Source organism: Bombina bombina, chromosome 3, assembly GCF_027579735.1.
Source record: "Bombina bombina isolate aBomBom1 chromosome 3, aBomBom1.pri, whole genome shotgun sequence".
Classification (NCBI taxonomy): Eukaryota; Metazoa; Chordata; class Amphibia; order Anura; family Bombinatoridae; genus Bombina; species Bombina bombina.
The window spans coordinates 412,559,147-412,582,122 of NC_069501.1; the positions used below are offsets into that span (position 1 = coordinate 412,559,147).

At 38.1% G+C, this 22,976-nt stretch overlaps 1 protein-coding gene across 1 annotated transcript in view; it reads right to left on the bottom strand.

Annotated features, from left to right (window-relative positions):
- Positions 1-22,976, bottom strand: part of PM20D1 (peptidase M20 domain containing 1) — a 124,909-nt gene that overhangs the window by 40,145 nt on the left and 61,788 nt on the right. The window contains exons 10-11 of the mRNA XM_053706604.1: positions 14,262-14,333; positions 2,476-2,641 (exon numbers count right to left, since the gene is read on the bottom strand). Coding sequence (XP_053562579.1) covers positions 2,476-2,641; positions 14,262-14,333 — 238 coding nt within the window. The remainder of the gene's footprint in view (positions 1-2,475; positions 2,642-14,261; positions 14,334-22,976) is intronic.

Consider the following 22,976-nt stretch of genomic DNA (forward strand, 5'->3'; position numbering starts at 1 on the left):
ATTTTCTTCATTACAAATTCATCTTTACCTCCTACTATTCTGCCCTTAATCTCCATAAGCAACACTACTTCTCTACTCTTATCTGTAATCTTTCTTCAAACCCAAAAAGTCTGTTCTTCACTTTCAATACTCTTCCCCGTCCTCCCCCACCTCCTAATACAACTTCTCTGTCAGCTCAAGACTTTGCCAGCCACTTCATTAACAAAATCGACTCCATCAGAAATGAAATCAGCTCTCAACATAATTCAATTCTCTCACCCCCTCAAATGCTCTCAATCAACCACAACCCACATAATCTTAAAATTAGCTCATTCTCCCCTGTTACTGAGGAAGAAGTTTTGGCACTTATACTGCGCTCTCACCTCACTACCTGTCCCTCTTGACCCTATCCCCTCACAGCTACTCCCCTCCCTCTCTCCTACCCTTATCCCTATACAGTACTCACAAACATTTTCAACCTCTCCCTCAGCACCGGTATATTTCCCTTATCTCTGAAACATGCACTGGTCACACCTATCCTCAAAAAAACTTCCCTAAATCCTACCTCCCCATCCACCTACCACCCTATTTCCCTCCTCCATCAAAGCTTCTCGAAAAACTAGTATATGCACGCCTATCCCACTTCCTTACATTAAACTCCCTCCTTGACCCACTGCAATCTGGATTTCGTCCACATCACTCCACAGAGACAGCAATTGTTAAAGTTACCAACGACCTACTTACAGCAAGCAGTGGTGCCTTCCGTTTAGGTTTCCTGTCTTGTCCCTCCCTTATCATCTGTGTACTCTAGCTTGGGTATTGATTCCCAAAAGGCCACTTCTCTCTGCTTTTCCTCCTTGATCTGTCTGCAGCCTTTGACACTGTTGACCACCCTCTTTTGCTCCAAACCCTCCAATCCTTCTGCATCTGTGACACAGCCCTCTCGTGGCTCTCTTCGTATCTGTCAAACTGTACCTTTAGTGTAGCCTTCTCTGGGGCCTCCTCTGCCCTGTCACCACTTTCTGTCGGAGTAAGGCTCTGTCCTTGGTCCCCTTCTCTTCTCAATCTACACGTCATAATTAGGTTCCCTAATAAAGTCCCACGGTTTCCAATATCATTTATATGCCGACGACACCCAAATCTACTTCTCAGCACCAGACCTATCTCCCTCCTTGCTAACCAGTGTCACTAACTGTCTTTCTCACATCTCTTCCTGGATGTCCTCTCACTACCTCTAGCTAAATCTCTCCAAAACTGAGCTAATTTTCCCCCTTCTTCAGAAATCTCTAACTGTCGACAACTCCATCATTACCCCTACACCGCATGCCCAATGTCTCGGGGTCACATTTGACTCAGATATTTATTTCACTCCTCACATTCAGTCCTTGGCTAAAGCCTTCCGCTTACACCTCAAAAACATCTCTAAAATTAGACACTTCCTTACACAAGACACAACTAAGATTTTAATCCACCCTCTCATCCTTTCCCGCCTCGATTACTGCAACTCTGTCCTCTCTGGTCTCCCCACCTGCCGCCTAGCTCGTTTACAATCCATAATGAATGCCTCTGCCAGGCTCATCTTCCTTACACGTCACTCTTCATCTGCTGCACCTCCCTCCCGTCCCCTTCGCTCTGCTCATGACCTCCTACTCTCCTCCTCTCTTGTTACCTCATCACACTCCCGTTTACAGGACTTCTCCAGACTGGCTCCCATCTTGTGGAACTCTCTGCCTCGCTCCACAAGACTCTCCCCTAGTTTTGAAAGCTTCAAGCGCTCCCTAAAGACTCTGCTATTCAGGGATGCATACAACCTACGCTAACCTTCCTTTATACCAGTTCCTCTCCTCCATTGCTATCCCCTGAACCCCTTTAGCATGTAAGCCTAAGAGTCCAGCTGTTTGTAGATCACCTTCATACGAGCTGACTACAACAGTGCAACTCTTGGCAGGGCCCTCTACCCATTTGATCCCTATAATTGTTTTGTTGTACTCCACCTTTGTTTATAGCGCTGCAAAATCTGTTGGCGCCCTACAAATAACCGATAATAATAATAAAATAATAATAAAGGTTGCCAGTAAAAAACATGGATAAATCATAGGATAAAAATAGGAGAGAAGTGAAATGTTTGTCTTGATATTTGAATAGCTCTTTTGATATGGAATATTAAAGAAAAGGACAATGTGCACAGTGCTGTTCAAATATGGGGGAAAAAATCGTACATATTGTCCAATAAGTAGACAAGAAACACAATGTTTTGGAGCCACATGGTATCAGGGGCAAAGAAAGAAATACTGTATGGTATAAATTTACTGTGCACCTTTAATAAACTTGTACATAATTCTACATAGTGGTTCTTTTACAACAGAATTTTAACTATCTTTTTCATACGGTTTTGTCATATCAACCACTACATATATGCAAAGTTCCATTATTACATAGAAAAATAACTGAATACATATCAAGTTGTACCTGTTATATGAAAGTGCACAAACTTACCTGGCGCTGTTGGTGCCCCTGAGAAAACATCATGAATGGTGCCTTGCAGGATCTGGTATCCAAAATTCTCTTCATCATAGGGGCTAACAGGCAGGGGATCGAATGAGTTGAGAACAGAGAGCTCCACTCTGTCATCCCTAATGGTGTTCCTCACAATATTTAGTGCCTGAAAAACAAATGTTAACTTATTTTCCCCTCTGTCTCAGTGTTCACCACGTGGTTCTTATTTAATTATCTACCTGAGAACAGTGATCGCTTAATAGTCAGGCTCATACCTGTTATATGCGATATTGCTTCAAACCTGCTTTTAGCTTAATCATTGCACATCAATTTGACTATTGACTCCACTTTATAATATTCAATGATCTAGAATGTATTTAGGTACCCTAGAGTGTTTTTAATGCACACAATCCTATTTTATTTATTTTTACAACTTAATAAAAATTAAGTTTTATTTTTATGCCCCACTTTTTGTCATATTAGTAGTTTGCTGCTGATTTACTCTGACTAGCAAGTGTATTCTCAATAGGAGCAGGTCCTCTTACCTCTCCTATTAGTTCCCTATGTGTTTGCTGAAATGGACGCTTCCGTTGCAGAGTGTACTAGTATGCTACCTGTCAAATTTTTGCCTAGTTGCCAGGTAATGAGGCAGTCAGGCCCAGCAGTCTCCTCTTCAACACACAGGCAGCACATGGGTTAAACACAAAGTTAAAATCAGTTCTAGAGCATCCATGTACTATGGGGTCAAGTTGAAGGCATCTGGTGAGCCAATGACAAAATGTGAGTAGCCACCAATCACCAACTAGGTCTCAGTAGCACATTACTCCTTCTGAGCCTACCTAGGTATGTTTTTCAAAAGTGTATAAAGAGACTAATCTACCTGAACAGTAAAAGTTTAGTTTTTACTTTCAATTCCATTTAAGATAAAGGGCTGAAGGGCCAGAGGTCAGATATGAGTTATATGGTGTAGAAGGATGCAGGTACAGGAGTCTGATCTCATGAAACTAAGTGGCTAACCAGGGCTGCAGAGACAGAGGTGGGAATGCGGCTGGCCTGAAGATAATGTAAGACATCCACTAAATACAAAGAACAAAAGCACATGTGTTTGTGTGTAGTAAAATACATTTACATTACTTGGTAAACAATTGGTAATTGACTATCTTTGGGAAAGTATAACATTTTAATTGTATACATTTTTGACACAAGCAAAACCTGAGTGGGTATTTCAGTAGAAAAGAAGGATTTTGACTCCGGAAGTAGAATTAAGTTGTAGTTAATCCCTCTGAGTGTGTGCACACACCTGTTATCAAGGTACCACACATCTCTGTTAAGATTACAAGTTGTGCACTAAACCGGGTGCGTAAATAACGCCAAAAAATGAGAAATGAGCGGTATCGCACTCTCCATAGAGCTGCCATTACAAGTTACTTAAAAAACCTTATTTTTCTTTATAGTGCCTTAAGCTTCATACCCCACAAAAGCAAAGGCCTGACTTGACGTGCTCATGCACGTTTTCCCCCATAGACATCAATGTTAGAAAAAAAACTAACACCTTTGATCGTGGAATGGTGATCGCAATAAGGCAATCCCCATTAATGTCTATGGGGAAAAGAAAGTTACGTTAAAACCTAACACCCCAACATAAATCCCTAGTCTAAATACCCCAAATCCGCCACGCCGACACTAAGTTATTAACTCCATAAACCGCCACCCTGGACACTAAATAAACCTTTTAACCCCTAAACTGCCAGCCCCCCACAGCGCTACTACTAAAATATAGTTATTAACCCCTAAACCGCCCCCCACATCACAACTACTATAATAAAGCTATTAACCCCTAAACCACCGCCCCCCCACATCGCAACACACTAAATTAACCTATTAACCCCTAAACTTTAAATTCAATTTACAATATAACTTCTTAAAATAAATAAAAACTTAACTGTTAAATAAAAAAACTAAGATTAAATTATAAAATAACGAAATATAAAAAAAACCTAAGTTACAAAATGAAGAAATCCTACACTACAAAAACATTAAAAAAAAATAACATTGCAAAAAAATACACTAAAATTATGAAAAATAACAAAAAAATAACATTACCAAAAATAATAAACGCTAAAATTATGAAAAATAAAAAAACACTAAGATTACAAAAAATAATAAACAAAATTATCTAAAATAATAAAAATTAAACCTAACCTAATAACCACCCCAAAATAAAAACACCCCCTAACCTAACAAACTACCAGTAGCCCTTAAAAGGGCCATTTGTGGGCATTGCCCTAAGTTAAACAGCTCTTTTACATTAAAAAATTACAAAGTCCCCCCTAACAGTAAAACCCCCCACCAAACCAACTCCCCAAAATAAAAAACCTAAGTCTAAAAAAAAACCTAAGCTACCCATTGCCCCTAAAGGGGCATTTGTATTGGCATTGCCCTTAAAAGGGCATTCAGCTCTTTTACTGCCCATTAAAATAAAAAAGCCCTAATCTAAAAAATAAAAAAAAACACCAAAAAAAAAAACAACTTAAGTCTAACCCCAAAATAGGTACTCACCATTCCTGAAGTCTGGCGGAGAAGGTCTTCTTCCAGGCGGCGACATCTTCATCCAGCGCGGGGACCTCTTCTATCTTCATTCAGGGGCGAAGTTGACCGTGGAACAGGACCGGCGACCCTGGAGGCATAAAGCGTGGCGGATCCTCTTCATACGATCTGCGCCACACACTGAGGATTGAATGCAATGTACCCCTTTTATATTGGGGTACTGTTGCATTCCTATTGGCTGAAAAATTCAAATCAGCCAATAGGCTGAGAGCCGCTTGAATCTTATTGCCTGAAGCAACAAAGGGGGGAAACAGGATCAATGGGAATCCTGTATTTTAACTAAGCCAGCGATTAGCCTTTACTCTAAACTTAGACCTCGTAATTATAATGTTGCGGTGGTGATTACCACTTAATCTGGACACAGCCCTGTATAGACTGGGACCATGCAATGCTAAGTCCTCAGTAGTAGCCTAACAGATTTACTTAACGGCTGTTTTCCAATCTACTGATTCACCGCAGTAAGAACCATTGTGTACATAAGACTCTCATATAAGCTGGAAACAGTGTTGCTTATTATAATGTGGCTAACGTTGATACACTGCTTCTATACTTACACACCGCATATGAGACAATATTGTTGTGGTGCTGACAATTAATTTAATTTGGGCGCAGCCCTTCACATACTGGAACTATGCAAAGCTAAGTTCCCAGTAGCAGGAATACTGGTTTATTTAATGGCTGCTTTACAACATACTCACTCAATGCAGTGATAACCACTTAGAATCAGTGTTGCTATTTACTAATTTCGCTTAATCAAATACACTGAACAACTCAGGGTTATTTTTGGAATTGATTCAAGCGTTCTATACTTAGATACTCATGAGCTAATTACACATGCTTAAAATCTTAGGAGTTGAACATTATAACCTACTCTTTCACGAATAGTTCTTGATATAAGTTACTATTCATGGGAATTTTAGACCTTGTTAATTATGTGTATTGCACTATTTCGTATTGTTGATATATAGTAGGCTATTAGATTCTGGCATTACTGTAATGTACTATTTTTTCACGATCTGTGGTTGATATTATTTACCCTTCAAGGGAAAACAGTCTCACTCTGGGTCACTATAACCATTTCGTGTTAATCTCTATTATATAATGCACGATTAACTTCTAACTGATAGAGTATAACTAAATACACTCACATCTTTTAAGCTTTTGATTTAAGCTTGATCAGTAACCCTTAGTAACAGACACGCACATACTAAGTGTTATCACCATTGAGGCTATTATTTGATTTATGTATAGGTTAACTTGCCGCAAATGTTTTTATGTCTCACCAAAACTCATTTTAACCAGAAATAATAAAGATTGTAATTTTAATTATACTCGTATGCACCTAACCTCCATCACTGAGGGAAGAGTGCTTATCAAGTATCCTGTCCAGCTTGTTTGTTAACGCGAACTACAAGCGTATTCACAATAAACACTGCAATTTATATAGTGTTCCCTCTGCTTTACCAGAGTAGTGCCATTGTCTCTCTTTAGTGACATTCCCTACGTACTGCGCTCCACATGTGCACTCTGTGAGATATACAACACAATCGTGGTGTTAATTTTATACTTTTATCTTGTTATACTGGTACTAAATTCTTTCCTTTTTGTGAGTGACTATATGATTTACAGGCTAAACAGGGGGGGGGGGAACCTTTTACTTCATTTCCTAATAGATATATTTTTTTAATCTTATTTACATTTTTTGTTTCCAAAGGAGCTAATATAGGTTTTACATTTCTAGCTCTCCTATATATCAGTTGTGGGCGAACAGGCAAAAAGTACAACTATATTGTCATCATTCTTTAAGATATACAGGTGTCTACTTAGAATTCTATCTACTACATTTTTAAGTTTTGCTATACTGAGTTATAAACGGTACAACTAATGTCTCATTCACATTTTTTTATTTCTAGTTTTACCTTCTTTATCTTTCAGGACAGCCTTTTCTATAGTCTTCACCTTAAGGTGGGTTTCTTCAATAATATCACTATTATAACCCCACTCAACAAATGTATTAAAATACTGTGAATTAAAGACTGTGTCATAATCTTCATAATTACAATTTTTTTCTAACTCTAAGTAATTATCCTTTAATATATTATTATTCTAATTAGAATGGTGACAGGTTGTTCTATGTATGTAATTATTTGCATATACTGGTTTAAAATAAGTTAAAGGGACATGAAACCCAACTTTTTTTCTTTTGTGATTCAGAAAGAAAATATAATTTTAAACAACTTTCTAATTTACTTCTATTATCTAATTTGTTTCATTCTCTTGGTATCTGTTGAAGGAGCAGCAATGCACTAATGGTTTATAACTGAACACATGGGTGAGCCAATGACAATCAATATATATATATATATGCAGCCACCAATCAGCAGCTAGAACCTAGGTTCTCTGCTCCTGAACTTGCCTAGATAAACCTTTCAGCAAAGGATAACAAGAGAAGGAAGCAAATTAAATAATAGAAGTAAATTAGAAAGTTGTTTAAAATTGTATTTTCTATCTGAATCATGAAAGGAAAAAAAATGGATTTCATGTCCCTTTAAGTCCTAATTGCATTACCATCTATACTGATATCCAAATCTAAAAAACTAATCCTATTATCACTTGCCTCAAAAGTGAACCTCAAATTCTTATTGTTAGGGTTTATCCTTATAAACTCTTCAAGGCTCTCTTACTATCCTTTCCAAATCATTAAACAAATAATTTTTGCTTACCTGATAAATTAATTTATTTCAAGGTGGTGAGAGTCCACAATCCATTACTCTTAGCAATTAGACTCCTGACCACTAGGAGGCAAAGGTCTTAAAATTTCCAGATCCCCCCCAACTTACTGGAAACTAGTCTGACGTATAGCCAAGCTACAAAAACAAGAAGGTAGGAAAAGAAATAAAAACAAGACAAAAAGGACCAGGAAAAAAGAGGTGCATACTTGAACTGCAGCAAGAAAACAAAAATCAAGATATAGAAAATAAATGGAGGGGTCTCGTGGCCTCTCACCACCATGTAAGAAATGAATTTATCAGGTAAACATAAATTATATTTATTTTTCATAAAGGTGGTGAGAGTCCACAATCCATTACCCCTGGGAACTAATACCCAAGCGGTGGAGTCCACAAGTAATCTGGGCAGGACCAGACTTATACTATTCCAATTAGATTGGATGGTTATTTTTTTTTAATGCAGACAAAAAAAATGTACAATAATATTTAATGCCCAGAAACAGCTGCCTGAAGGTCATTCCTACCAAAAGCTGCTTTAGAAGAAGCAAAAACACCAAAATGGATAGTATTTTGAAAAAGTATGTAAGAAAGACAAGTAGCTGCCTTGCAAATTTGATCAACAGTGGTCTCATTCTTAAAGGCCCATGAAGTAGCAACTGATCAGGTAGAACGGGCAGTAATCCATTTACAAGAATAATGACCCGCCTCCAAGTAAGCTTTATGACTCAAAAGCTTCAACCAAGAGGCTAAAGAAATAACAGAAGCCTTCTGACCCTTTCTGGAACCAGAAAAAAATAACAAACAAGCTAAAATCCTTTGTAGCCAGCAAATAGAACTTTAAAGCTCTGACCACATCCAAATTATGGAGAAGCCTCTACTTAGAATTCTTTGGATTAGGACAAAAAGAGGGAATAGCCATCTCACAATTGATATTATCAGAACAAACCACCTTAAGCAAAAAAATCAAACTTAGTTCTCAAAACTGCCTTCTCTTGATAAAACAAGATAAGGAGGCTCAGAACAAAGAGCAGACAATTCAGAAACTCTTCTAGAAGAAATAGCCAAAAGAAACAAGGCCTTCCAGGACAAAAGCTGAATACCCAAATCATCCATAGGGTCAAAAGGAGGAACCTGAAAAACTATTAAAACCAACATGAATCCATGGAGGGGAAATTACTTTAATCAAAGGCTTAATCCTGACTAAAGCCTGGACAAAATTCTGAATATCCGGAAAATTAGCAATCTTCTTGTGAAACAAGACAGAAAGAGCAGAAACTGTTATCCAAACCATACTGAAGAAATTGAAGACTTCTCGGAATTCTAAAAGAGTGCCAACTGAGCCCATGTTCAACACACCAAGAAATAAAAGCCTTGTGATAAAAAATTTTTGTCAAAGGTTTACGGGCCTGAACCAAAGTTTCAAAGACAGAATCAGAAAAGCCTCTCTGCCTTAAAACTAAGCATTCAGTCTACAAGCTATCAAGTTTAGAGATTTTAGATCCTGATGAAAAATTGGGCCTTGAGACAGAAGGCCATGATGCAGAGAAAGAGGCCATGGAGGACAATTGGATATCTGCACCAGATCTGCAAACCAAGCCATGTGTGGCCAAGCTGGAGCTAGAAGGAGAAGGGACTGACTGAAGATTTATACAAGCTGAGAGTAATTTCAATCTTCTCTGTACTGTCAAAAAAAGCATCATGGGGAGGGGTTTTAAAGGGAAAAAAAGTCAGACTCTCGCCCAGAAAGTCAGACTCCCGCCCTTCTCCTCCAAACCCTCATGAGTCAACTGCGGTGTACCGCAAGGCTCTTCGCTGAGCCCCACCCTCTTCAACAACTACATGGCCCCTCTCGCCGCCATCGTCCGACGCCACAACCTCAACATCGTCTCCTACGCCGACGACACCTAGTTAATCATCTCACTCTCCCGAGATCCCACCACCGCCAAAAGGAACGTCCACAAAGGCCTGACAGCAGTCGCCGTCTGGATGAATGACAACCCGGCTCAAACAGGACCCAATAAATTGGCATGGGACGACTCCTGGTGGCCCACAGTCCTCGGTCACCCTCCAACCCCAACCGACCATGCACGAAATCTAGGCTTCATCCCGGACTCTTCAATCTCCATGGATCGATAAATCAATGCCATCACCTCAACATGCTTCCACATTCTCCACCTGCTACGAAACATCTTCAAGTGGATCCCTACCGAAACCAAGAAAACAGTCACCCACTCCCTCGTCAGCAGCCTGTTGAACTACGGCAACGCACTCAACTCCGGCTCCACTATCAAACTCCAAAAGAGACTCCAACGTATCCAGAACGCCTCAGCCAGACTCATCCTCATCATCCTTTGCCAATGCCACATCACCAAGCACCTAAGGAACCTTCACTGGCTCCCCATCAACAAGAGAATCACCTTCAAACTCCTTACCCACACGTTCAAGGCCCTACACAACATCGGACCCGAATACATCAACTACTGTGTAAATTTCTACACCCCCGCCAGACAACTGCGATCGGCCGACCAAGCACTCGCAGTCATCCCTCGCATCAGCAAATCCACAACGGGCAAAAGATCCTTCTCCCACATGGCAGCAAAGACATGGAACACCCTCCCGCTGCACCTCAGACAATCTACCTCCCTTACAAAGTTCAGAAAGGACCTAAAAACCTGCCTCTTCGAATGAACGCTCATCCCCTCCCCCCCTCCCCCTTAGTGCCTTGAGACCCTCATGGGTGATTAGTTCATGCTCTATTAGTACCCAACAGATAGATAGATAGAAGGGCTGTTGGAGTTTGGGGATTTTTGCCTCCTCCTAGTGGTCATGAGCATAATTCCCAAGAGTAATGGATTGTGGACTCTCATCACCTTTATGAAAGAAATGTAATCTATATTCTGTTGATTTGTGACCAGATTTGCCCCAAAGTCATGACCCCAAGAAAATTATCTTCCCAATGACCCATAAACACATTTGCATAATGTAGGGCAAATCTAGTCCCCATAGCTGTTCCACATAATTGGTGATAAAAATGGTCCTAAAATGAAAAATAGTTGTGGGTCAGAATGAAATATATACTATCTATAATAAATTCTTTCTTTTCTAATTTAATCTTGTAATTAGGATTAAAATAGAATTGTACTTCTCTTATATCATCTCTATGAGCTATGTATGTATATAATGCAGTTACATTGCAACTAACTAAAAGATAACCTTCTTTCCAAGTCATATCTTCCAGAAGTCTTAAAACATCAGAGGAATCCGGACCAGCCCCACCAGTCTCCGCAAATGCAGAGAATGACTTCTCTTCATCTCTGCGTCCCACGTGGAGGGACGCTGAGACACCAGCTATCCTGCTGCTGTAACCTCTAGGTATGGGGGCCGCACGCTGCCTAGATTTAAAGGGGCCATGTACTAATTATAAGAACTCACACCTGGAGGACTCAGGTGTGGCAGCTCCTATAAAAACTCACCCAGCCCATCACTCTGATCAAAGTTATTGCCTTACCTACCATGCTCACCTTGCTCCTGAGACCAAAGCATACTTACCTGATTCCTGTGTATGCTCACCTTTCTCCTGAGTCCTAAGCATACTTACCTGATACTTGTGCATTCTCATTTTGCTCCAGAGACCAAACATACTTACCTGATACCTGTGTATGATCTCCTTGCTCCAAGAGATTAAGCATACTTACCTTGTACCTGGGTATGCTCACCTTGCTCCAGAGACCAAGCATATCTACCAGAGGCGTATTATGTCCTAGGCCAACAAGGCCAGTGCGTAGGGCAGCAGATTTGGGAGGGGCAGCACATCTGCCCTATCCTCTCTCTAAAAGCCAGCACACAGTACAGTGAGCAATAAAGTGCAGGCTTTTAAAGTCACTCTTCAAAGGCAGTGCTCCTTTAAACCATTGCTTCATTTAGAGCCGCCGGCATTTTTGCAGTGGAAGCGTTCTTGGTTAAAAACTTGCCCGGGATATGCTTACAAGGTGAGGCTGGAGGAGAAGACCTTGTGCCGATATGCTGCCCCTTGTCAGCTGTGGTGGGTCTGCGTGGTGAGTCTGCGAGCTCAGTGCTTATTGCAGGTCTTCGTAACTAACAGGCTGATGCCTCTGTGCACTGCTTACATCAGCTTGTGATGTCTAATCATAAACTCTCAGCGCTAATGTATGTTACCTACTAATAGCTAGCTTTCTCTGCATTCATGAACCCATAGAGTAAATAGTAAACGGACACTTAAAAAGTTTCATTACTTGAATGATGGTAATTACTGTATGTTGCTGCATGTAAAGGGCAGTGATTGTTTCAAAGTGTATTCTTCTTTCCCTCCCTTCCACTCTCCCTTTTTCCCTCCCTCCCTTTTTCTTTCCCTCCCTTCTTTCTCTCAACTCCTTCTTTCATTCCTTTCTTTCCCTCCCCCCATTACTCCTCTCCCTCCCCACTTTTCTCTTTCTCTCTCCCCCTCCCTCCCTTCTTTCCTTTCACTCCCTTTTCTCCCCTCCCCTTCTTTTCTATCCCTTCTCTCAGAGAGAAAATGGTATGAGATGCATGCAATTCAACCCACCTGTATGCAAGTGCTAGCCCATTTTCTTTTGAATTGTTATGAAAAAAGCAGCAGAATTTTGAGTGCCTAGGTCAGCACAAAACCTAAATACACCAATGATACCTACCTTAAACCTACGTATGCTCATCTGGTTCCAGAAAGCCAAGCAGAATAACCTGATACTGGTGTATGCTCACCTTGTTCCTGAAGCTGTACCTATCTGGTATCCAGTGACAGTCTCAACAACAGTACAAGCTGGGTAACCTGTGCCTGCTGAGAAACCTGTTTCTACCATACCAGTGACAGTAATCCTCAAACCAGCTGTGTCACACTAACCCAAAAAAATATTAAGGGGAAAAAGGCCTAAAACCTTGTGGGGGGCAGCAGAATTTTGAGTGCCTAGGGCAGCACAAAACCTAAATACACCACTGATACCTACCTTAAACCTACGTATGCTCATCTGGTTCCAGAAAGTCAAGCAGAATAACCTGATACTGGTGTATGCTCACCTTTTTCCTGAAGCTGTACCTATCTGGTATCCTGTGACTGTCTCACAAACAGTACCCGCTGAGTATCCTGTGCCTGCTGAGAAACCTGTGTCTACTATACCAGCGACAGCTTTTTTCAAACCAGCTACACTTATCAGGTATTATGTGTCAACCTCATCCTTTACTGTTCAATTCAAGCACCAGTGTCTATTGGACTTATTTACTGCAATCTACTTAAAGTATTCTGAACCTTGTATTGGACTTTAGTGTTTTCCATAAGGAATATGTTCTGTGATTTCCAAGCTGAACTACCAACTGTTCTTTTGCTTAATCAATCACTACAGTTTTTAAAAGACGTTCATTGTTTTGTGTATCTGTTCCTGCAGTCTGAGATCCACACACCCTAACTCCCTCACATTAGTCATAGTATACACTATGCCTGAAACTATAGGTTATCCAGGTGGGTTCTTTAACATTTTAAGTATTTTCAGCAGGCTATAAAAAGAGAGGAGTCTTTGAATAAATCACTAATATTTAGCTAACATTCATTTCAATTCTATGTTAAAAAGCCATAGTTGGATTATTCATAATTTTAAGCAACTTTCTAATTTATTCCTATTATTAAATTTTCTTTATTCTCTTGGTATCTTTATTTAAAAAAAAAGCAAAAAATGTAAGCTTGAGAGCCAGCCCATTTTTTGTTCAGCACTTGGGCAGTGCTTGCTGATTGGTGTCTAAATGTAGTCACCAATAAGCAAGCGCTACCCAGATGCTGAAGCTCTGCTTCTTCATACTGGGAGCCTTTATCTTGGACAAAAGCAGTGAATATGTTGCTGACTTTTTTATATCTGTATAATTTGCTTGGGGTTAGAGTGTATGACGTAGTGTGTGTAATGTAAATCTGCTGCTCTGTATCGAGCACTCTAAACTGATGCGCACAATGTAGTCAAAAAGCCAGCAACCTCACTAATCTGTAAATGCGCATCACTTCTGTCACAGGGTGTGAGAATACTTGAGCAACAAGATGGCAGCAGCCAATAAAGGCAGAGCTTCCCCCAATAATATAGAAGAATGATTTTAAAGAGAGCTGCAGACCCAGGAGGAAAACAAAAGCACGGTGAGTACTAATAAATATTTTGTAGATGTACCCAGCAGTTTAATGTTCCTTTAAAACAATTATACATTTTGAATATCAAGATAAAATACATTAAGGTTTTCTAATACAGAGTAGAGAAAACTATAACTGGAAATTGATCCTGCATTGTGTTTGATTCAAAACTAAAAACTAGTCAGATAGCACCTGTGCCAGTATTTAAAATAATAAGTGTAATATTATGGAAGTATCCATATTCCTTTACAATGCAGACAGTCAAAAGGACTTTATGGTTTTAAAGAAGACTATATAGATCATTCACTTACCTCCTCAACAGTTTGTTCAGGGTGGAGTCGGAAATTGACAGTTGCTTTGGCATTGGGTGGGATTACATTGGACTGTAAAGAAAGTATTTAACATTTTATCATTAACATTTGATTTAAACCCTTTGTTTTCATCGAAGCTCAAGAACTGTATTCAGAAATTATGAATGCAGAAAAGGGATAACATTCTGTGCACATGAAAAGGGTTTACTGATACCTTCAGAAATGTAAGACTATTTGTAATAGAAAAAATAAATAAAAAATAAGATTTGTTAATATTGACCAAAGATAACCTCTGGATCACAGGAGTGACTATAATTGTTCAATATTAAGTTCTTTTCATTCTGTATTTGGCTATACACTCAGTCCGACTTAATGCACAAATAAGACACAATGGTTGACTTTTTATAGTTTAATAGCATAACATGACATTAACAAATTGATAACAAAAATAATCACAAATTAGCGCATTAGGTGTAAAACTTATATCGAGGACCAATAGCAGATCAGCTATAACCATAGATAACAATTTTATGTAAAAAGAAGTAATAACGATATTTAATTCGGCAAATAGGGAGATATTATGTATTCTATCTATCAGCAAGATTAAAAACATCCACCACTCAGGTGTACATTTATCCAGCAACAATATGCAGCCATTCAAGTCAAGCAATATGTGTATTTTGTGACTAACTGAAAAAGAAATTAAACAAACATAAACACAAAAACACAACTCATATGAATATGTATTGCAGAAATGGCAGCTACAGTGGCTTACTAGTCCAGGATTCTCACTGACTTCTTGATTTTGCATTACTGTGAGCTAGCTGATCATATCCGGTCAGCTAATGACAAGAAGCAAATATCTGCATCCACCAACTAGCAGCTAGCTCCGAGTAGTGCATTACTGTTCCAGAGTCTACCTATGTATGCTTTTCAACTAAAGATACCAAGTAAACCAAGAAATTAATAGAAGTAAGTTGTTTAAAATTGAATGCTTTATCTTAATCATGAAAGCTTAATTCTGACTTTCCTGTCCCTTTAACCTTTTGGTGCTACACCTTAAAGAAGTATTGGTCAGTACTCTGTGTTTTAGAGAATGTGCTCCTGGTACCCATTACCTTGCTTCTGATTCAGTCTGCATGTAAAAACATAGTTCAAAAGTCAAAACAGGGAGGTACCGCTGTTTTGACTTTTGAACTATGTTTTTGCATGCTGCTGCATGAATTGCTTTTTGTGATCTACACAGATTTTGTACAATAAAGCCTTTAGCATTGAGATTGAGCCGGTCCAGGATTCTTAGTTTGGATTCTGCTATTTATGGGGTTTCCTGAGGGGCTCTCCCAATGATCGCCCCTTTCACATGAATCCTTAAGTTTTTTCAGCCTGCCAACAACTTTGCATATTCAGCAGCCATTACTAGTTTTCCAGATTCGGCTGTATCAAAGTAAGTAGCTGTTTGTTGTTGACTTTTCGCTACATTTGGAAGTTTGAGCTTCATAGCCAAAGTTTGCCCCATCACTTGAACGAAGTACTGTATCACGGTGGAAGCCATACACTCCATACTATAAGGATTGATTGCTTGTTGGGATAAGTTATAATAGGTCAAGTGACTGGCTTTCTCACATCCATAACCTTGTCAGACAACCCCTTGTTACATAATATGATATGTTCAAGTGCAAGGCCATCAAAGCTAGAGTCTACAGACGTTGATGAATGTCCTTTATGAAAGAAAGATGCTACGGGGCAAAAAGAAATCTTAGAGATGCATACTTCATTCAACATGCCATGCTGGAACAATAAAAATCATAGCTACTCGTTCCTGTGAGATCCTGGAAACGTAGCATCAAGGGGGAAAGATGCACATTACACTGAAGGACAAACAGGGAATACATAATGGCTACATTAGGGTCTCTGGTCCCAACACATTTAAAGTGTAGCTTGTTGTTTAAGCAAGAGGTTGTGAGATGTAATTCTGGCTGACTCAAGCTCCTGACAAGCTGGTTGAAAAGCTACTGATGGAGAGCCCACTCTCCCTGATGAAGACATTGGGAACTGAGAAAGTCCACCTCCCAGTTGCCCACCCCAAGAATATGAAAGGGCTTATAACACAACATCATGATGTTCTCTCCATATTCATGATGTTAGACACCTTTTTCATTGCAAATTAACTTTGGTTCTATATATATATATATATATATATATATATATAAGACAAAATAATTCATTTATATATGAAGCAACATTTTTATCAGGTATTACTATAAAATTACAGTTCTGAAGTCAGGAGCTGACACAAAACCCCTTACTGGTTAGCATACATTCCAGTTGAATACACATAGGTTATCTGAAAAACACAATCAAAGAGGAGACAGTTGTCTCAAATGAAATGAGATCACATCAAAGGACCTTTTGATCACTGCCTGGAAATGTCTAATAAGATTTTCTATTAGATCACCTGAACCCCTGTGGTCAGAGAGAGACCGGAAGTCTGCAATTTGAGATACATTTCAAGGATGGCCAGGAAATGTAAATATCTATTATCTTGGTGTTAATTCCCCCATGCTGAGTTTCAATACACAAACTCCAGATTGAAAGCCTAAGAGTTAAAATTTTAAAGTCTCTTAATTCTGTGTAAATTGAAAGCATCAAAATTGAGATTTTTAAAGTACAACTTATGTTTAATTTTCAGTTATTGTGTACCTCAATATTGTATAAATGTATATTTATGGATGTGGGAGATGTGTCTAAGGTTTATACAATATATTAAATGAACAGCTGTATTGCCCTATTTAAAATATATGCTCAACAATACTTCCGGATCAAAGGGCGTAACCAAATTCTATTGGAATGATTAGAGAATGAATGATTGGTGTATCACTGATATAGGCTTTCACACTATGCAAGAGGCTCACTTGGAAAAAACAGAGATACACACGGTTTGGGATATTTTATCTGACTCCTGGCTGGAACACTCTATTTGGGCAAGAGAGATAACTTTATGATCTGTATCCTTGCAAAATAGTGATACCTTCTTCACGAATGACCAATAGAATATCTGGATATTGAATTCTCATATTGGTTACTGGTAACTTATTAATGGGTGTTTTATATTTTTAATGTTTTAAATCACAGATATTGTATAGCCATAGTTTAAGTGTAGCTGTGAATTGTAATGTAGTCCAGAAATAATTATATTGGTGCTATGTAATTTTAGGAAAGGTTTTGTATTCCATATTTATAAATTCAGTTTTATCTACTGTGAGATCTTTTAAGAACTGCACATAAACTGGCTATTGTGTTGATAATATACAAAAAAAAAGTATTATAAGATTATATTGGGTTGAAAATAGTGAATTATATTTCCCTGGAAATTCCATTAGACTTATTAAATTTGAGCTAAGATTCTTATTATAACATTGGGATATATTTAATTAATCAAGTGCTGTTAAATCATTAATCCATATTTCGGTATTGGATCAATGTTATAAATTGTTCTAGCATAATTCATGTGTGATATTTAATAAGCAATTTATTTGGAGTTAAGGTTAATTTATAGAAATATTGCCAATTGTCAATTATGGAGGTACCAGACGATTAATTAAATATTTTTATAGCTTGCTTTGTACAGAATATTGTAACATCTAGACATATATAATTGGTCATAATTAATACACTATTTTCTACATAAATATTTTCAATGTGCATATAAAGTTTAACTGGTCAGAACTCAGGAATTAATTTAAGATTAAATATAAAATGTTCATAATAATTTTATTGTCATAATTTCTAGATATCTCATTAGCATTTTGAAATACACTACAGAGATTATATAACGTTTCACTGGAGTGTATTAACAATTTCTATCATATCAGAATTGATATTGCTGACAATAATTTTATGATCGATTATTAATATTCATAATTCCATTCATCAAAAATATTGTTACGTAAATATATATAAAACATTAGAGGTTACTGCTGAAATAGATTTAAATAATATTGTAACCTAGTATATATAACAATAATAATTGACATACTCCACACCTGTTACATTGTCCAGTTTAAAATGGATATGATAATCTTAAAAGGAGACTAAACCCAATTTTTTTTCTTTCATGGTTCAGATAAAGCATGCAATTTTAAGAAACTTTCTTATTTGCTTCTATTATCAATTTTTCTTCATTCTCTTGCTATCTTTATTTGAAAAAGAAGGCATCTAAGCTAAGGAGCCAGCCATTTTTGGTTCAGACACTGGACGGTGCTTGTTTATTGGTGCTGTCCAATCAGCAGGGACAACCCAGGTTGTTAACCAAAAATGAGCTGGCTTCTAAACTTACATTCTTGCTTTTCAAATAAAGATAGCAAGAGAATGAAGAAAAATTGATAATAGGAGTAAATTAGAAAGTTGCTTAAAATTGCATGCTCTATCAGAATCATGAAAGAAAAAAATGTGGGTTCAGAGATCAAAAGATTGTTCAAAATTCCAGAATAATGATGATATTTAACCACACGTCCTGAGACAACCAAACTCCTTGCTCTCTCTGAAGATGCCAAACTGCACCCAATCCATCAGGCTGACATCTGTGGAAATCACTGTCTCTGAAAGCAGGCACCATGAACAATGGACTGATGAGAAATCCATCATAACATATCTTGCATTTTTATTTAGATCGAGAAGTCTTTTTGACCTCTGCTTCACTGACATAGAAGAGACAACTACAGGGGTAGCAGATTAAACCAGACATAGGGAAAGACATCAAAAGCAGTCACCATCAAACCCACTACCCCACTGCAGAGAGCCACAGAAGCTTTCTGAAGCTCATCTCTGCGACACTACTCACAGAAACAAAGTAATTGACACCGAGCCTATTAGAAATCTTAGAAAAGATAGTTGAGTATATGGAATCAACAAGTTCTTGTATAAACTGAGAGCCACTGAAAGAGACCCTGCTTGAACCAAATTATTGCCCAGGTAAGGTGCTAGAAAAAATCCCCTGAGCAGGCCACTACTTTTATGTCTTGCATAACCTTTTAAACACCCTGACTACTGCTGAAAGTACAAACAGAAAGACTACAAATTGAAAATCACAGTATACAAAGGAAAACCAAAGAAATCTATGAGGGCCAGATCTTCAAGCGGATGTGGAGGTGGATGGCAACTTCTTAGGCTACTTGGACTTGTTCCCAGAAGAATCCAACTTCCAGGCCAACTTGAAGGATCCTGAAAATTGACTACTAAAATTATTATTATTATTATTAACAGTTATTTGTAGAATGGCAACAGAATCTGCGGCGCTATGATATAAACATAGGCATGGTATGCACGGTAACATTTATAGGAATCAAGTGCTTAGAGGGCCCTGCCGGGAGTTGCACTGTTGTAGTCAGCTCTTATGAAGGTGATCTACAAAAAGCTGGGCTCATATACTTACATGCTATGGGTCTTCAAGGGGATAACAAAGGAGGAGAGGAACTGAGGTTAGCAAAGGTTACTGTAGGTTGTATGCATCCCTGAACAGTAGAGTCTTTAGGGAGGGTTTGAAACTTTCAAAACTAGGGTAATGAGTCTTGTGGAGCGAGGCAGAGAGGTCCACAAGATAGGGGCCAGTCTGGAGAAGTCCTGTAGACGGGAATGTGAGGAGGTATCAAGAAAGGAGGAGAGGAGATGATCTTGAGCAGAGCGAAGGGGATAGGAGAGAGATCATCTGGAGACAAGGTCTGAGATATAGGGGGAGCAGTGCAGTTGAGGGCTTTGTATGTCAGAGTGTTATGTTCAATTCCGGAGGCAAGAGGAAGCCAGTGAATGGATTGGCAGAGAGGTGCAGTAGATGAAGAGTGACGTGTAAGGAAGACAAGCCTAGCAAAGGCATTCATTATGCATTGAAAAGGAGCTTGACGGCAGCTAGGGAGACCAGAGAGGATGAAGTTGCTGTAGTCAAGGCCGGAAAGGATGAGAGTGGATTAAAATCTTAGTTGTGTGTAAGGAAATGTTGAATTTTAGAGATGTTTTTAAGGTGGAAGCAGCAGGAATTGGCCAGAGACTGAATGTGAGGAGTGAAAGAAAGATCTGAGTCAAGTGTGACCTCAAGACATTGGGCATGCAGGCTAGGGGTAATGATGGAGTTATCCACAGTTATAGAAAAAAGGGGGGTAGAGATTTTGGAAGATGGGGGAAAATAAGGAGCTCAGTTTGGGAGAGATTTAGCTTAAGGTAGTGAGAGGACATCCAGGATGAGAATCGACTAATCGGATAAAAAAAAAGAATCAATAATTGTTAACTACATTTTAAATAAAATCCACATACTGAGTGTTCCAAATATAAACTTTAGACTAAAACTTTACATTGACACAATGGTTTGTCCAATTTTAAAGAAGCAGAGCAGTGTTTTATAATCAAGTAAAACAAAACCGCAAACTTTTTGAAAAGAGTTAGAACTAGAAACAGGTAGACGATCACTGTTTTTAACATTCTGTTATTCACTCTTTCAGAAACTTTGCATTGAATTGCAAAAATCTCGACATGTTCCTGGCTAAGGCTGGTTCTCTGTTTGCAGCTATATTTCCTGCAGCAGAGAAGAGGCACTCAGATGCTGTTGAGGTGCTTGAGATGCATAAGTAGGGTTTTGCCAATTTCGCCAAAGTGGGATATTTATCTGTGTTAGCTCTTCACCAATGCAAAGTGTTTTCCACCTTGGCAAGGGGCCTCTCAATAAAGTAAGCCTGGACTTTATTCTAACATAAAAAATATCTTGAATATCTATATGCAATAGTAAATAACCAGCTATAAAGGTTAGAGGAAAATATCTAGTCCGCTCTAAAAATAACAGATATATACTTATAAAGGTTGAATCTGGTACATATTATCACAATTTATTAAAAACAAATAAACCAACAAAAAAATCAAAAGCGTTAAGGACTATATATCAATAACAGGACAAAGCCATACACATTTTTCTGTACAGTACATATAAATCAGCAATAGCAAGCAATCCGCTAATAATTGTGCAAACAGATAATAGTGCACATCAATTAAAATAGCTCTCATCAATCTAGGGGCTAGGTGTAAATAACAAGCTCGGCACTATATCATGCAAAGCACAGTTTCAAATCACCTGATTTAATATAAACAATCCAAATGATGGACTATTATATCTGGGTTGCACATAAGCCAGGAGTAGTTGTAAACATATACTGTCCTGAAAAAGTGAAAAGTAGACATCTGTAGACGTCCTTTAGGTTAAGGGTATAACCATAAAAAACAATACCAAGTGCAGGAGCTCATCAGAGTGAAGCAGCTGGTGTTGTGCACAGACCAACTAATTGCAAACCAACTTATCGATTATGAGATTCGTTGACAACTATTTTTATAATCGATTATTATCGATTATGACGATTAGTTGTTGCAGCTCTAGAAAGAACCAAACCTTGAACAATTTTCCGGGAGCAAGGAGAGAAGGAAATCAGAGTTTAAAGGGACAGTCTACACCAGAATTTTTATTGTTTTAAAAGATAGATAATCCCTTTATTACCCATTCCCCAGTTTTGCATAACCAACACAGTTATATTAATACACTTTTTACCTCTGTGTTTACCTTGTATCTAAGCCTCTGCAGACTGCCCCCTTATTTCAGTTCATTTGACAGACTTGCAGTTTAACTAATCAGTGCCTGCTCCCAGATTAGTTCACATGCACGGGCACAGTGTTATCTATATGAAATACGTGAACTAACACCCTCTAGTGGTGAAAAACTGTTATAATGCATTCTGAAAAGAGGTGGTCTTCAAGGTCTAAGAAATTAGCATATGAACCTCCCAGGTTAAGCTTTCAACTAAGAATACCAAGAGAACAAAGCAAAATTTGTGATAAAAGTAAATTGGAAAATTGTTTAAAATTATATGCTCTATCTGAATCATAAAAGTTTATTTTGGCCTAGACTGTCCCTTTAAGTCTCAAATTTCCATTCAGCAACTATTGCAACTGTGAATTTCCCTGCTATTTTGCAAATGAGTAACAATGTAAATATATAAATATATTTTAGAATTTGTCTTAATTGTAGGTAAATAAGAACTTATTTCAACATAGATAAATTGGCATTTAAACTGACTATTTACATTAAGAATATATATAACTCCTGGTTTTAATTAGAGTGTATATTGTTCTATTGTTTAATTAAGCACTGTTAAAATATCATTCTGAATGTTAGTGGCTTATATAATGGTATCTTATTGTGGTATTTTTAATAAAACTCAATTGTGAATAAGGCTAGTTCTAAAGGTAAATTTTATGATCTTTGCTTAGCATATTATAATAGTTAAACGTCTATAAATTTTAACTAATAAAAAGAATTTAGGAATTTACATTAATTTTATTGTCTTGGTATATGCATTTTTATTGGGGGTTTATTTTAAAGAATAATTATTAAATATATTGTATTATAACCCGGCCATATACTGACAATACTGTATACATGTATAACATTTTTGTGACAATTACTATTCCAATCTTGTTTTTATTTTTTGTTCCACCTGTATAATTCTGCATAGTCTATCAACACCTAATTGTGTTGTAATGTCCGTCGCCGTTGGCAGTTGCGCACGCATCCTAAATGGAATGTTAGCAGCGCAAGGCAGCCAACAGAATGTTGGCTGTGCGCAGCCAAAAGAATTCACCTGGATGCGGCAAAACTGCATCCAGAGGGATTCCGAAAATGGCAGG